General features: G+C 41.0%; 1 protein-coding gene across 1 annotated transcript; it reads right to left on the bottom strand.

Annotated features, from left to right (window-relative positions):
* Positions 1-2,317: 2,317 nt before the first annotated feature.
* Positions 2,318-5,884, bottom strand: psmg3 (proteasome (prosome, macropain) assembly chaperone 3). Its single transcript, XM_084071846.1, has 3 exons — positions 5,734-5,884; positions 3,777-4,006; positions 2,318-2,708 (listed from the first exon to the last, which is right to left on the bottom strand). The coding sequence occupies exons 2-3, from the start codon at positions 3,993-3,995 to the stop codon at positions 2,556-2,558; spliced, it is 372 nt and encodes a 123-aa protein (XP_083927972.1). The 5' UTR covers positions 3,996-4,006; positions 5,734-5,884; the 3' UTR covers positions 2,318-2,555.
* Positions 5,885-18,352: the final 12,468 nt, after the last annotated feature.

The following is an 18,352-nucleotide window of genomic DNA, read 5'->3' as shown; positions in this document are numbered from 1 at the left end:
CACCCGGCCAGCAGATAAACAGGTTCAGAACAGGTGAATGAGTCACGTGATCAGTCAACATCAACATCACGTTGCCTGCCAGTCAGAGGCAGAGCTCATCCTGGCAGTGTCTGCTGCATTAGAATGTTAGAATGTCCCTTTGTCATGTAACCTCTTCATCACAGGCACAGACACATTATTGTGGCCACGACTACTGAATGACACTGGTGGGAAAAGTACTCACATTTGTTTTTTACTCATGAGTAAAAGTATCAATTCTGCAATGAATGTAGATATACTCTGTTACAAGTAAAAGTCTGGTAAGTTTTCAAATGTATAAAATGTATAATAATCCTTTGAAATTTAGCATATGTACAAGCTCAGGACAATTGAATGATGTTGTAAAAATAAATAAATACCTTGTGTGTATAATATATATGTGTATCAACAAGTTGACTTGATTTTGGAATGTAACAAGCATTCTGATAGGCTCTCTGAGGACATAGGCAATAAGGCACAATGAAGCAGCAGTTAGGAGAGAAATTGACAGAAATGTCAATTTGACCAAGAAATTACTTACAATTAGCCTATGCTATGAGGTTGACGATACATATCGAGAAAGATTGCACTTTTCGTGGAATTCTTACAAAAGCTTAACTACTGTAGGGTGATGGGATGTGCATAGGACAGGGGAGGTTCTTACCAGCATGCTTTGGGGTGCACACTATTGTTAAGTGTTATTTTCCTTGGGGAGTGTATGTGTTACAGTACTGTGTCTTTTCTTATCATTTATTCACCATATGGCTTTTATTTTCTGTTAATTTTAAGGGAACCCTGAGGAACAGGGGTAATTACAGGAGTTAGTTGAGTTGTAACAGGTCCCATCAGTACCCATGTTGTTCTATGCCGTTTTTATTATTTTTCTGGATGTCTCTGCTACCCACCCCACCTCAAACACATGGCACTCATTGTACACACATTTGCACTCAAAGGACCACAATGGAAGTAAGCTCTGGAGTTGTTTGTGTTTCATCTTTTTGACAGATATGTAAATTATGTATATGCGCACTCTGTCAATATAAAAGGTCAATCAAAGCACACCATCTCTTCTGTGCCCAGCGTATGAGTTGGTTGGAAATGCTGCAATAGTGTGCGTTGTGAGTAAAAGTTTTCCTATAGAAAAGTAATTGTCATGACTTCTCCTTCGAATCATTAACCCACTGGATATTTCACTACTTTTCAGTGTGGGTCTACAGGCCCAGTGGCAAGCTTGAGAGGCAAAATACATCAAATTATTCATACAAATGAGATTTGAGAAATTGAGAGTGGTTTTGAAGGTTTGGAGGGTGGGGGCTTCACAGAGAGTGCATTCCACAGGATTGGGGCAGCAAAAGCCATATCGCGCCAGGTACGGTTCTTGGTCTTGGGGACCTCAAGGAGGTTGGCGTCACCCGTCACCTAGTCTCACGTTGCCAGACTGTTGCCTCCCACAATTTTCAAATGTTTATGGTCATAAAGTCTGGGGCTCGGAAGCTCTGATCATGATTAAAATATAAAGCGGGTGTGAAGCCTCCCCCCCACTTCCGTTTTGTCTTTACAGTCACACAAATTTATTCTAATATAAATCAAAATCATCTAGGCATATATAGCTTAATGCTTAGCAGAAATGGAAATAAAACAATAAAATGTAAAGGTATTTTAAAATACATTTTTGTGAACGGAAGTGCCAGCTTCCTCTCTCGGATTTCGGGAGGTGTAGTTCCAGACTCTATATAGCATTCAGAGATTGTGGAATAGTTGTCTGGCTACGCGAGAGTCGAGACTACCCGTCACCTAATCTCAGATTCAGAGCTCTGCAGCTGAATCTGTCGGCAACTCCCATTACAACGCGTATATTTGTTATTAGGAATGTAAACGAAGGAGCACCACGGAAGAGGGCTGAAGGAGAGTTAACGGGCCGACATCCAGTCTCTACACGGAATTGTGCGGTGCCCCCAGATGCAAATTCAAAGGATTTTTCTTCTTTTTTTTGCTGATGGGTTCCCAGATTGCATGTCACCAGACCTGAGGGTCCTATGATGTAGCTCTACTGATAATGGCGTCAGCCTAGCGAGCCTACTAACACATAATTGGTTTGATCAAGTATAGGAAGATGGTGTGGTATTTTAAAAATACAAAAATCCTATAATAAAGACATGTATTATTTCAAATACATTGGAAATACAGTGAGTCCTCATACATTCATACAGTTTTAGCAGAACCAAGTGGCATTAATAGTCCTATAAACATGGAGGTTAACACTAAACTTGCTTTTTAAAAGACATTTTCTTGCCAAGATTCAACAAAAAAATGTCACTTTAGTTTAATGTGGCCCAAGGACATATTCCTTTAGGCTACTTTATTACAAATGATACATTCCAAGTTGACATTTACATAAATGAACATTTAGAAAACAAGCAAATACAACAGTTTAAAAGGTGAAAAAAATAAAAAAAATAAGGAGTTCAGCACAAGGGCTGTATTTAACCAAATTCAGGCTCTATGTCCTTTGTTTGAGTTTCTCCAACTGACTAATGCTACCATACTTGACAACTTTTGATAAGATCTTTCATTTGTTTTATGGAGTCAATGGAGGAGTCCTTAAGTGACAGTCCCAGCAAAACGGGCCTGTTGCCAGCTTCTTGCGACACAGAAGTTGCCAGGTTTTTGGCACAGACATGTGTCAGAGCCTGCAAAAACAAACATGAGACATTGTTACATTCATCATACTCCCATGTATAGCACTTTCACCCTAGCTCCCTATTCTGGGGCAAACATTCAGCGAAAATAGTAGATCTACATCCGCAAAAGAGATTTGGTGTAAAGGGGAAAAGGAGCGGACTAAGTATAGAGCCTTGGAGGACCCTGGACACATAAGTACATAGGGTTTAAGTGGTTAACAGTCATGATTTCTCCATCTTGTGCCCCTGTTCTCTTCCTAGTACCCACTCCTCCATTACTCGAGGGACACTGATAATAATACTTATAATAAACACCACCCGTCAGAGATACGTAGCTCAATGTTTATTACCCATTGAGACAAAGAACATTATGGACAAAAAAAGTTATACAGAACCATCCCACCGCAAATTAACCACACAAAGAAGAATTTGTGTCAACCAAAACACTTAACTCTGTAGAGCCAAAATCAGGTAGGTAGAGTGAACAAACAACAAAGTAGAAATACTGCAAGTTGTTTAAAATGTTTGTATATTTTTTACTTGAAAAGACATAAAAAATTAGAAATTGTGTTTGGCATACAGTATATGCCTTAATAACCAAGATGCAACCGAGCAAAGATAATATGCATTTCTTTATTGATGTTCCTACACCGAACATGGATCGTTTGTATGGAAAGAGCCCGACGGACCTCAGAAATCCATCCCAGGGCACATTTAATTAGGCTCGCTGTCTACCACAGCAGTCTCTCTGCAACCTTCCTTGCCTATTTGCAGCATGAAATGAGAACCCCATACTGTAAGACCACTGGGGGACCACTCGTCTCCCAGCAATTATGGCCATCTGATCAAAGCTGTCATGTTGACACCATGTATTAGAAAACTTTCATTTATAGCAGGGGTTTTCAACAGGGGGCCCGGAGACCCAAGGGGGTCCTCAGATTTACTACAGGAAGTTTTACATTAACCACTTGAACCCTTGCATCCATATATAAGTTGTGGGGGTCCCTGCTTCATCTCTCTCTCAACTAGAGGGTCCTTGGTCTGAAAAACGTTGAAGACCCCTGATTTATAGCATACCTCATCTTTTCCCAGCAGGACTTTGGTGGAGAACATTGAAGAGACGGTATCATTGGTTTGGGAGTCAGGCGTCACGGATACCAGTGTTCCAATCTTGCCATACTGTGTGATAACAATGAATATATAATTGCTAAATTCGGTACAAACAACTTGCGTTGAGATTCCATTGATTTGTTGCTCTGTCTGCTTTGATCTGATGAGGGGCTCGGTGGTAGGCATTTTTTAATATCCTGTGGGGTGACAGGAGAAAAGCAAATGAATAACAATTAAAAGCACAGACTTTTTTTCTCTGCACTCTCAGTATCCATAATAATTAAAGTGGAAGTGAAGGACTCATACATTGTGTGTGTGGCCATTAATTAGATTATTAATCATATGATCCTGGCCTACATTTCGATTGATTAATAAATAAAGTGATTATTAGGCTATTGCATCTCTGCAGCTTTCAATTGTGCTGCACTATAATATGTATTTATTTATTACACTATTAAACTGTACAGGCAAACACTGACTGCAAAGATACAGAATGCCAGTGTGTACTTCATGAGGTCCAATCACTTCAGGCTAATCTGAAGCCTCATCATACGACGGAACATCTGGGCACCTCGATGTCAAATTGGCTATTTTGTCCAGAATGTAAAAAAAATATTAAAAAAAAAAAGGTCTTAAGTCATGTAAAGTATACATGATGTGATGTGTACATACACTGTATGTTCACATACAGTGTATGTGAACAGGGTATGTGAACACCCACACCCACACCCACTGTACATCATTATCAGACTAAACTTTATCCTTCAACTTCTTGTTTATGCCCCAAAATTACTGGATATAAAAGTTTTGTAGCAATTGGAGAAATATTATATCTAAATTGTCAAATGTTTAAGCATGTTCTTATCAGGTACTTTTCTTTAAAACATTTTCCAAATATATATATTTTTTTAATTTTAGAAAAAACAGCAAATTTAACACCGAGGTTCCCACTCTTCCTGGGTGCCCACCGATGCCATTACCGTTGAGCTTATACAGCTGCTATTTCCTGCGAGCGACATTAGCCTTAGATCAAGACTATCGTGGATGTATTTAATCGATTTTGACATTTTTATATCTACGAGTCTTAGCAATCACTCCCCAAGATTGCCCTAGAATTTCACCAGCAAGCCTTTATTTCTCTGAACACGTACAAATGAAAAATATAAGTTGCTTACCCGCCTGCCCCAAATGTTAACAAGGTGTCCGGCGTGTTTGTGCAATGTATTAGTCCATATTTTTAAATAAAGAAGTGTTTTAATCCCGTCTGTGGCCGAACACCATTTTCCCCCGTCGTTTACTTCCTGTTTACATTGAGTGTAATTCCGGCTTTCACCAGATGCGCCCCGTCGCTGCCACCCATTGGGAACTTCAGACAGAATCGGCTCACAGACGAGATAAAAACACTTATTTATTGAACAATATGGACCAATACATTGCACAAACACGCCGGACACCTAGTTAACATTTGGGGCAAGCGGGTAAGCACCTTATATTTTGCATTGGTACATGTTCGAAGACATCTTTTTCTACTGGACTTTACTGGTGAAATTACAGGGCAAACTGGGGGGGGGGGGCGGGTCGCTAAGACACTCTTAGATACGAAAGTAAAAGTCAGACTCGATCAAATACATCTACGATAGTCTTGATCTAAGGCTAGAGCGACACCATCGTACGATTAATAAAATAACCTTTAAAGTAAACGATACAATGACATCCCAGGCTCTGACCAAGATATGTGGTTTCTGTTTAAATGCAGCGAAAAAGCAAGAGAGGAGTTGCCAAAGTGTCTCGGCTGCAGGAAGTAGGATACACCGAGGCTGTAGCATAGGCCTCCTCCTATGATAGGGCTACAGCTAATGTTAGCATGCCGCTACGAATGTGTTCGCTCAAATCACAGGACTTGAGAATTAATACAAATCCTCACCCTGTATCTTCGTTTGAAAACCGAAAGCCTGACTGACTCTGCTGCGTTAACACAGACAACACACCCAACTTTGGAGGTTGTTGTTAATGTTGTGACATGTGAAATAATCAGTGAAACGGCCCTCATTCATTTGTAGATGTGTTCACTCTGCGTCTCCTCCATAGAGTTAAAAATAAGGTCTCCTCCAATAGGATGATGAATTGATGATCCCCTTGCGTGATGACATCATGAGGCCGTATACGTCACGTTGTCGGCAATACACTCAGTGGTTCTCAACTTGTGGGTCGGGACTCCCAGTGGGGTCCCACATGATTTGGGTAAAGTTTGGTAAAGTGACAATTTAAGGACTTTTAAGACCTTTTTAATACTTGGGGGGAAAAATAGAGAAAAGAAAAAGACCATTGCTGCATCAAAGGTAATAAGCAAATAACAAATATACTATAAATATACTATAAAAACTGATCAAACATTGGCCAAATTGTCAAATAATAAGTAAGAGGCAAAACTTGTGAAAATAGCCGATCTACAAGCTCACAACGTACGCCTCACAACACGAGGTGTAGATCGGCTATTTTCACAATATGTGGAACCGAGTCAAACTAAATGCCTCAACTCCTACATTCCAAGTGCTTGTCAGGATGGGGGGGTCCCCAGTTCAAATATGATTTATTTGGGGGGTCCCCAGTTCACATATGAGTATTTTGGGGGGTCCCCAGTTCAAATAAGATTATTTTGGGGGGTCGTGGCCTGAAAAGGTTCAGAACCACTCTGCTAGTGGAAGGTAAAAAAAAAAACCGGAGCCGAAAGTTTGATGGTATGCATTGAAGAAATATGAAAGGAGGTAGAGCCCGCAAAGCATTTTCCAGGCGAAGGATTTACTTTATTGATGCGATAACGTTTCGATCTCAGAGGATCTTCATCAGGTCATGCATTGAGAAGATACAGGTTTTCTACCTGCCAGGTATTAATGCCACCTCAGCTCAAAGACAGCACAGTAAAAAAGATCACATTTCAAAGTACAACAATGCACACTAATGTAGGTGACAACATTTTCTGAGAGGCCATTTGTGAAAATGTTTTTTGGGTTTCAAAATATGTTTTTCTTTTTATCATTCATGTGAGATTTGTTATTTTGCAGTTTGGATTTAAGTATAGTGTATTTCTGTAGGCCTACAGAAAGTCCACAATTTGTTTTTATTACCCCCCCCTGTGGGGCATATTCTAATAACTAGAGCGAGAGAGTTGTGTAACTTATAATTAACTTATGCAACTGTAATTAAAATGTTAGGTGGCCAGGTTTAATTCCAGAATCTCACATTAACTGTGTGGGCGTCTAGGCGATGATATGTGGGTTATTATGCTCTTCAGACCATCCAGTGGCCACTCTTGCCCTGCAAATGGAAAGATAAGATAGAACTTTATTGATCCCTGACGGGAAATTCAGGTGTCGTAGCAGCAACTTCCGTGAGCATGAAACACAGGACAAGTACATGGTACAGTAAGTAGAGAGATACTGTAGGAATAAGATAAGAATAATAAAATAAATATACTTGGAGTCTGACCAACATCTGCCACTTGGTCTGATTGAGTAATATTCTATAAATACATATTAATATAATGTACAATCTATCACCAATATGACTATACAGTATATTGCCTATGAGTGGATATATGTAGATCGTTGCTGTTGGGAAGAAACTTTGCATGTCCCATACCGTTACTTTTAAATCATTTTGAGCATGTCATAGGTGAAATATTTGATTTTCTTAAAAAATGGTTGATAACATAGTCTAGTAACAGTGAAAATTATACAGTATCATATCTATATTCAAAAGTAATTCATTAAGTTGTGTAAACCTGCGCATATTAGCCAAATAACTTCAATATTGGCCAGGCCAGAATTTGGTACCACCTATGGTGGCAAAATCTCTTTAGTACCAGTTTGTTTGTACGGTCCATATACTGTGTAAGTCATACTTTGCAATATGATAACCATTTAAAATTAATAGCTTTAAAAAAATAAATGAGAGAATTATTATAGGCCCTATATCCGCATAATAGGTTTGTGTACAGATCTTATACCGTATTATGCAATAATTGAGTCTCAATCTCATGCATTACACATGCATAGAATAACATATACACAAAGAATATAAACTGGTTCTATGAGTTTGTCCATTCTGTGCTGTACGTTCCGTGGAGGAGAACCCCCTCCCTCTACTATGTAGATATAAATAGTCCAGGCATTTTACCCCAAATGTGGGTCAACCTCACACAACTTGCAACAAAAACAAACTCAAGGGATTTTTTGTCCTCAATATGTTCTGAATGAAAAAAAAGTTCTCAGGAGTATGTAGGGGAATATTTGAAAACCACCTAAATATGATCTTACTGAAAATGGTTTTAGCACTTATTTTGTTGACCGTAAGACATTTTGTATGTGAAAGAGGATACATTTTGAATTATTCATTAAGACTTTTTATATGGTACACTGTCTAGCAATGGCCACATGGCCAGGTGAATACCGTGAATATGGTCTCCTTGCAAAGATTCCTATATCATTTTCAGAACATCCCTGTCTTTGTCACAAAATCTTTCTTTACGTCAACTGATTCCAGCATTACGACGTTCATTTTGGGATACAAACCCATAGAATCTCCAATGCCCACCTTCAGAAACCTAGAGAATTTGGAGGCAGCTAATGCCAGGGCCATGATATTTAGGCATATGGCTATGATAATGCTCTGCTCCTCTCAGCTTTGAGGCCTCCTAAGGTTTTTAGGAGGGACCACTTTATCTTGTCCCATGCCCAGAAAATCTGGAACCAGATCAGAAAATCCTGTGAACTCCCAGACTTCTCATTACACACCCTGATTTGGCGCAACCATGGTTTCTCACCATCTGTTATAGAGGATGCCTTTAGAGAGTATGAGTCAGAAGGGCATATTGAAAGATTAAAGATCTACATAAACAAAAAGTTTGCATCATTCGAACAATTACACTCCAAATTCTCACTGCACACACACTTCTTCCAGTACTTACCACTAAGAAATTACATTTGTTAGAATATGACATAATTTGAATCACAACCTGAATTGCTCAAATATATGCTGAATCCCCCAGAGTTGAGAGACATGGTTTCATATGATGTGGTCATTTGTTTCTAGTAATTTTTCTAGTAACAGATTGATGATACTGTCTGGGATGATGCTTTGGCAGTTATTAAATAATGCTCTGCAAATGCTATACATATATATATATATATATATATATATATATATATATATATATATATATATATATATATATATATATATATATATATATATATATATATATATATATATATATATATATATATATATATATACTACACACCTCTTCTGGACTTGTTAATAGGACTTAACAACCAGTCCTATTAGAATCCAACTGTGTTTGACATTCACACAACGCCTTACCCAGGAACTGCTTTGCTTTGATAATCCACTGCTCTTGGAAGATTTGACGCAAGCACTTCATTTGAGAGGAAGAGTTCAAACAAACATGACCACACTTCCCAACAATACAGTAGCTCTCCATTATAACAGTTTCAAACTGTATTAATGTACATTTTGATGACAGCAAAGGCACAACACTTTCACAGAGAAATGCCAGGCATCAGTGAGTCCTTTGAGAGAATTGTGTGCAGTGATATTGAATGGACCATCCTTGACCACATCTTTGGTGTGTGTGTGTGTGTGTGTGTGTGTGTGTGTGTGTGTGTGTGTGTGTGTGTGTGTGTGTGTGTGTGTGTGTGTGTGTGTGTGTGTGTGTGTGTGTGTGTGTGTGTGTGTGTGTGTGTGTGTGTGTGTGTGCGTGTGCGTGTGTGTGTGTGTGTGTGTGTGTGTTTGTTGCAGATTCATGCCATATATTGCAGTGAGACAATCTCTTTGAAAAGGTCCAATAAGAAATCCTGTCCTATACCTCCACAGATTGTAATACAGTAAGTAACCTTAGGAAGTCTCCACTGTAGAAAATTACCATAATGTTTTGCGTGTGTATGGTTTATGAACGACGCTAAAAAAATATAGTGAAAATAGCATATCTACAATCTCACAAAGCGTTGCGATGCGGCTTTTCTAAACCCATTTTAATGTGAATGATTTGATGTAAGATGCATGCCCTTGTCAGAGAAAATTGGACCGTGGACCACGCAAATATGCAGACAAAAGCCAATGTTGGATTAACACCAAAATATACATTCATAAACATGATTGACAACATACCCCAAAACCCCCTTAGAGTCCTCCAATTGTGGTAGTTAAACGGCATGTTATTAAGACAGGGCCCTTAATGTCCATACACGCTTTCAATTCAGTCAGAGCTGTCTTAAAGGGATATTTCACTTTCAGAAAAACTTTTGGTGATTTTATCATCTAGTTGCTCGATTCAGTATTTAGATATTTGATTTTCATTTTATCAGACACGCCCCCTTCCTATACAAACCCATTGTAACTTCAAACTCCATTTTAACCATGTTAGATTCATCAAAAACACCCGTCCTTGGTTCTGGTGACTCACCCTGCCCTCCTAATGCGTGACGGGGCCGTGTTTTTCCGAGATTTTTTTTCATTTATTTTATTTTATTTTTTTATTGTATTTTATTTTTTTAATTTTCCAAAAAAAATATAAAAAATAAATGAAAAAAGTAATTGAAAAAACACGCCCCCCTCGCGTATTAGGGGGCGGTAGGAGACGGGTGAACCAAGGACGGGTGTTTTTGATGAATCTAACATGTTAAAAATGGAGTTTGAAGTTACAATGGGTTTGTATAGGAAGGGGGCGTGTCTGATAAAATGAATATCTAATATCTAAATATTGAATCAAGCAACTTAAAAACTGTCTGCGGGGCTCACAAAAGCCTGAGTAGACGATACACTCACCAAAAGTTTTTTTGAAAGTGAAATATCCCTTTAAGTCAGTTTTTAGCATCTTTGAGTTCAGAGTGCTGAAGTTTGCCAATGCATGGATAAAAAGTAATATAGCTGATGCAGCTCTGTGTTGAAATCAATGTACAGTTGCCAAACGAGCATTTGATCAGCATCACTACTGCATTTAATGTAGGCTATTCTATTATGTCATATGTGACTCTGTATGGTTGAGAGACCAATCTGTCTCTTGTCAACTTTCATGTACAATTGACTGTCAACTTGTGGAGCCATAATGTTAGTGACATTATCCGAGCTTACATCCTCTCATGTAGTAGGCAAAGGCAAAGCTAATGTGTTGCTGTGCTGAGATTAGGATGTGGAAACAATGAATGTGTATGAGAGAGACAGGGAGGCAGATAGTAGAGAGATGAAGCAAAACTGGTAATACTTTGTAATGGGGCTGGGCGATATGACATCAAATCAATGTTTAGATTATTTCAAACCTTTGCCTCGATTACGATTAAGGAACAACCCTAAAAAATATAGTGAAAATAGCAGATCTACAATCTCACAAAGCGTTGCGATGCAACATTGCATTGCATAAATCATTATTATTATACGGCTGTCCTGGCAGAGATGTGTGCCCTACTGAGTGCACCTTTCTAGTTAGAGGTATAAATCCACCCTTCCACACTGCTAATTTATGTCAGTATGCGCCCCATGGCACTTTATTAATTATTAATTATCTGAACAGTTTCATAACAACGACAAGGTACATTCAGAAGATAACAATTGTTTAGAGGAAAGGATTTTGAGTCCTAGGTATATTTAATACAGTGTGTGTACAGTGCTTTCCAACTTCTCAAATACGTCCCCTGTTCCTGTAGCCTTGAATTGATGACTTCGCAAAACCTTGTTTAGACTCCCTTATGACCTAAGTATGCTAGTTGCTTACTCCTTGTCTACTCAAATAGTCCATAATTATCCACCCATGTGCACACATACTGTACATTGTTGCAAATTGCAAATTATCATCTCAAAAGAAAATTGTCTCTTAATTGTAGGACAAATCAACCTTTTGCATTACAGCTCACTCTATGATACTGTTTGAAGTAATAAATAAACGTATAAATATTGGAAGATATACATTTGTAATACTAGTAAATAAATAATGTGTGACATATCTCTCTTTGTCTCACACACATGCGCGCAAGCGCACGCACGCGCGCGCACGCACGCAGGCAGGCAGGCAGGCAGGCAGGCAGGCAGGCAGGCAGGCAGGCAGGCAGGCAGGCAGGCAGGCAGGCACGCACGCACGCACGCACGCACGCACGCACACACACACACACACACACACACACACACACACACACACACACACACACACACACACACACACACACACACACACACACACACTATCAATCATTAGGCTTCTGGCCACTAGAGTGCTGTGCTGTATTACAGATAGAAGAAAGGACTTACTTTACAGTGACATTTATATAGACTACTAAGACTAGTCAATCCTCTGTTCCTCCAGTTGTAGTCATTTGGACTTCCTTCTGTTAAACCATGAAAGTACAGAAAAGTCCAAATTAATTAAGGACATTTGTTATTCACAAAAATGATATTTTATAATAATAATAAAAACAAATAAATAAGTAAAGCAATTTAGTAATTACTGGAAATTCCCCCATGTTTCAGTTCCTGTCACTGCCAACCCCTACTGTGGTTGTGGGGAGGGTGTAGAGTAGACAAACAACCACATCTCCTCCAGTGCACAAGGAGTCAGCTGCTTCTTTTCACCTGACAGTGAAGAGATTCACTGGGAGGGCATAACACACATGGAGGAACATGCTTAGGAGGAACAGGCCTTTTAACTTTTGTTGCAGCAGAATTCTGCTCGAACTTTTCTTCCCTTAACTGTACAGTACATACAGTAGAAATAGTTAGTCAGTTGCAACTAAAACCGTTTGCTTGATGATGTCCTTAAAGGTACAGAGAAATGTCCTCTTGATTTAGAACCATGATCACAGCCACAGTGTAAAATGAAATGGCCTTATTTCAGGAATGGAAAGTTGCATGAAATGTACTTAATGTAGCTATTAAAAGTCACAGCAATTTATTGCTTCCATACTGCAGTACATTAAACATCCAATATCATTGGTCCTCCACTAGCATTCGCAAGTTGTTTAATCACTGCCAATCTCCCTTACCTCTTAAGGTGTATAACTTGACCAACCTCAGTTTGCTTTGCTTTTGCAGGGTGATGATGAGTAGCATTGGTTCAGTTATTAACCTAACTATATAACTATTTTGACATGTTGTGAGCTTGTACTGCACATCAGTATTGTTTGCCATTTGCCCTACAACAAAGTACAAGGGTTTGAGTGGTTAAAGTATAGTTGGTGTACAAGGGCATATACAACAGTTCTGTGTTAGGAGATATTAATGAGTTTCTATGACACCATCTATGTTGATGAGTTCATTAACTACAATCATTTCCAAACCTTACTTGACATTGCTATGTAAATGAAACATTAAGAAGCACACCCTTTTTCATTGTTTAAACTGTAGCAGCTGATTAATTTGAATACATTTGTTATTTTGTGCCACTGATTGTCTGGTCTGTGATTCAGCTCCTCATTAGACTGGAGTTGCTGGAAGGCATTCTAATCTTCTGACTGATGAATTAAATATTCCAATCAATGAATACAGATATCCAGTGAAACTATGTAATTCCTGATTGAGTTATTAAAGGTATGCCTCAGACTTTGCTTATCATTTCAACCAGTGCATAACTATATAACTGGATTAGTCTAGAAGACATGACACTTCAATCACTACTGAGAGTAATACAGTGCACTATTTAGAAGCCAGCGGCCAAAATGTATCAATTGAATTGAATTGAATTGTCATTGCATGTGGAACACAATTAAAACATACATCTAAAAATGTCAGTAGACTAAACGAAACTCCAAATAATATCAGGAAAAACTAGGAAAAGTGCTCCTCGGAGCACAGGTCTCCGCCAGGTCAGGTACGTTATTCTGGCCTCCTGGTGGCGCTATAATAGGCCAATGTGAAAATGGTGCCATTTATTCTTAGGTCTTTCACGGCAATCAGACACAGCATTCATGATTTGAGGCATTTTGTTCCAAAAATGTGTTTTGCTAAATTAGACCTGCTGGTGGCGCTATAACAGGCCAATGTGAAAAGGGTGGCATTTCTTCCTCGGCCTAGTGGGAATGTGCGTGTGAAATTTCACGGAAATCGCAAGCTGCGTTCATGGTTTGAGGCAGTTTGTTCAAAACGGACCAATCCTGCAAACTTTGGATGGCAACCTTAACCAATGAGGATGGAATATGGGAAATCGGACAGATCAGGGTTGATCACATGACTATAGAGATACTGTGTACCGATTTGCATGACGTTTGGTTAAAAACTGTAGGAGTAATGTGAAAACATGGGTTTTGCACAAATCAGCCTCCTGGTGGCGCTATAACAGGCCCATGTGAAAAATTTGAGGCAGAGGTTCTGAATTGGCATCCAGGGAGTGTGTGTGCACAGTTTCGCAGCGACCGGGCCAACGGTGCCGGAGATTTGGTGGTAACACACGGACAGGACGGACACACGGACACACGGACACACGGACACACGGACGGACGGAGGGTAAAACATACTCTCTCGCCATGCCTTCAGCCTGGCGGAGACAATAAAGACAATTCAACCTATAATACTATAAAGCACAAAAAGGCCATACAAATCTAGATTGATTGACGTCATACTTCCTGAAAGTCGGTCAGACTAGTTTCTTATAATTTAAGTTAAGTGGACAAAAACAGACTGTAATCAGGTAGTAAAAGAAATTCTATGAAAGTGCACTTTAAGAAGTGATTTAAAAGAAAACACTGAATTGCTAGCCTGATCTCCTCAGGCAGGTCATTACCAAATCCAGTGGCAAAGGCTTGATCACCTTTTGTCTTCATTGTAGACCTTGGAACGATCTATGTTACTGTCAAAGTAAGTTGCTTCTCTGTCTTTTCTGATGTGCAAACATCTGTCACATTGTCTTTTTGGTTGTACGGCTTTTGCAAATTATAATTTCATTATCTTTTTTAATGCCCCCCCCCCCAGTACTAATACTGTAGGCCTACTCAAAGGCTTGTTTAGTTTTAATTGCGCACATTCATTTCACATGTAGACAATTAAATCTCTATCTGCATCCCTTGGTGTGCACTGGAACACTAGCCGAATCTGTAGCAGCTCACTACAGAGTCTCAAGGTGGCTACATTTTTAATGACTTGGTTTTTAATTGAACACGCTGAGACATTCTCAAATCCCTGAAGAGGTAGGAAACGAGTAGCTTCCAAATGTGGAGCACGGCATTACTCTGTTTACTCAATAGACTCAAAATGAGAATACATTCCTTGATTCTCTAAGGTTGATCTTTGAACATGTTAATACTCAGCAAACAAAAGAAACTAAGCGAAGAATAGAATAATAGAGCTGGAAGTCTCGCATTGGGGCGAGCAAGTGGGTGGATTGATATTTCATGTTGAATCAAAACATACATACTGGACTGTACAGTACAATACTATAAATAGATCAGAGTGCAGTTCTCAGCATTGCGTTGCTACTAATAGGCGATGCACATCTGCATATCCGTGATGAATGTGTCTTATCAAAATGCCATTAGTGAAACAGCTGCACATTTGTCCCATTGTGGCTTGAAGGCTCAGCGAACAATCGATGAATAAAACAACACTGCCAGCTTCTGTGAGGATGGGTGTTTTTAATTTTCTGCCCAGATCAGCCTCTGCACACCACTCAATTTTTCAGTAGTCTCTCCAAGTTGCTGCTTAGCGAGGGTGTCTCCCGGGGAGCTCTGTTGTCTGTGTTTGCCTGTCCCCATGTCTGATGGGAGAGTGTGGGTGGGTGGGTAGGTGTGGGGCTTCGGGGGGCTTCTGCTGAAAAAATGTATTTTAATTACTGCTGCGTGCTGTGGTCTCAAAGCAGTGCTACAGGTACATAAATGAGATGCAGGTAGAAGATTCTCTATGGAGAAGAGGAAAATAACGAACGGTTTTAGGCTGATCCAGAGAATCAAGAATCCACATAAAAAATAAAAAAAAGCATCCACAGAAGATCTATTGTACTAGTGTCCCGTACAGAAAGGAAACACTGGGTATTTCACATCATAGAGTATGTTTTTGTGGTTTTGTATATTGCAGTATGGTATTGTATATCATTTTTGCACCACTTTCCACCTGAGAATATAGGAGATATTGGGACAGGATACATCATGTCCTAAATCATTCACTGTGTGACACCAATACTAATTTGAAATAAAGATCCTCATTTTGCAGCACCATCATTTATCAAGCCTTTGTATTTTCTCCACTACCATTGATTTTTGCTGCAATAGTAATTTCACATTTGGATGCTATTCAATTCATTATTTGATAAATACTTTGAGTCCACATCGGGTATTGTATATTATAGACAAGAAAGACAACATAATGGGCACAATATGTTACATTGACAAGGAAACGTCTTTGTAGGCGGACCACCTTAAATTCATTCATCAATCTGGGCCTTTCTGTTTGATGACTTGGTGGCATTTTGTGAAGAATGAGCACAGGTGAGGTAGCAGGTCTGTGATTCTGCCATGGTATTATTTACAGCACTGGCAGCCACACAAATACATTACACATACCTGAGAAAAGGTCATGGAGAAGGATGGAGCGTGGCAGTAAATTGCCTCTCCCTGCCATTACTGCTCTTTTATGTTACCACCAAGTTCTGTCATACAGGCCCATTGTGACGCTACACAGTAAAATCCTCAGTGTTCCTTTAACTCTGAGAGTGTACAAAGCTATAACCAATCCATTTGGTTGTTTTGTACACCCTCAGAGTGTGAGGACTGCAGATTTAACTGCAGGGCTTTGACTGAGTATGAGAACTAGAGGTTACGTAGGTAACCCCAGTTCTTTTAGTTTAGGAGTGAGGCACTCACTATGGGAAACAGCGCCATCTGGCGATGCAACAGAGCTACACAATACGCTCCCGGGGCCCATTTCATTGGGCTAGAGGGTATGTCACGTAACCGGCTGTCCCTTCCCCTTTCCGGAAGGACATATAAGGGCTGGTCGTGACGTAGTACTTCCTCTTACCACAGGTCCTCTGTTCGCAGTGGCGAAACAAAGGGGTGTTTGGTGAGTGCCTCACTCCTAAACTAAAAGAACCGGGGTTACCTACGTAACCTCTAGTTCTTTGTCGTTTTGAGTCGGGAGGCACTCACTATGGGATCTATAAACCCCCCGGAAGCGTTAAAAACATTGTATCCCCAGAAAAAACCGCACGTCCCCTACTGGCTCAGGGACCCGCACACGGCGGGCCCCCGCTTCAGGGACGCCCAGGCCCACCGGCACAAGGGATGAGATAAACGAAAACCCCGACAGACCGAAGTCTTCCCCATTCAGCTAATAGAAGACAAGGCTCGTCACCTACTAACCTCCTAGTAAGGGAACAGGGCCCCCCTGCTCCCTAGGACCCAACAGATTGTTAGCCCCACGGGATCACATCAGGGGGAGAAAGGCACCTCAAGTAGATGAGGCTGCCACGCCAAGGACTGCGTGCGTCACCGAGGAAGCCGCCATGTCCCAGCTGTAGAAAGCTGCAAAGGTCGAAGGAGACGACCAGTTAGCAGCCCTGCAAATCTCCTGGACCGAAAACCTCTCTAGAGAGGGCCCAGGAAGCAGCCAATCCCCTAGTCGAGTGCGCCCCCAATCCAACAGGTACTGGGGCCCCACTACTAGTATAGGCGAGCCTTACGGCCTCAACTATCCACCTGGAAAGCGTTGACTTGGCCATCGCTTTCCGCTGGTCACCCCAGCCGTAGGTGACAAACAATCGTGTTTACGACCTACCAGGCGCCGTCACCTGACAGTAGAGCCTCAAAGCCCTCACTGGACAGAAACAAAGTGACCGCTCATCCACCGCCGAAGCGAAAGGAGGTGGATGAAACGCAACCAATCCGACCGGAGCCGGTGCAACCCCCCCGGTCTTGGTAACGAACGCCAAGTTTGGCGTCAGCAGAACCCGTCTGCTATCCCCAGAGCACCTCAAGCACTCCGAACTCACCGGGAGTGCATGCAGGTCACCGACCCTCTTGGCCATAGCCAGGGTCACCAAAAAGACTGTTTTCAGACTCAACACCTTGAGGCTCCCAGTCTCGAGACGTTCAAACGGGGGGAAGGCAGAGTGCATTCAGCACCACCGCCAGATTCCAAGCCGGAAACAGAGGCCTGTTACCCGGCCTGGTCCGTCTGGCCCCGCCCAAGAACCGCCGTACCAGGTGACGATCGCCAACCGTCCCGCCTTCGAAAACCCTCGTGGCAGACGGAGATGGCATCCAAGTACACCATGACCGTCGAGAAGGTCAAACCCTGATTCAGCTTGCTCTGCAAGAGAAAAAGGAAGCCGCGTACCGGGGCCCGAAAAGCCACCACCACTGGTGACTGCCCCTGGCACCATGACACGAAAATATTCCATTTGACGTCATAGGCAGCCCTAGTAGAAAACGGCCCTCGCCCTCTGGATGGTAACCACCACGTCAGGGGGCAGACCACACGAATCTAGGTTGGCCCTCACACAGGCCAGAGCCACAGATCTAGGTCCCAGGGGCTGGGGTGGTTGATCTCGG

The sequence above is a fragment of the Gymnoscopelus microlampas genome (genome assembly GCF_963454915.1).
Source record: "Gymnoscopelus microlampas genome assembly, chromosome: 11".
Classification (NCBI taxonomy): domain Eukaryota; kingdom Metazoa; phylum Chordata; class Actinopteri; order Myctophiformes; family Myctophidae; genus Gymnoscopelus; species Gymnoscopelus microlampas.
This window is presented reverse-complemented; position numbering and strand designations above follow the sequence as displayed.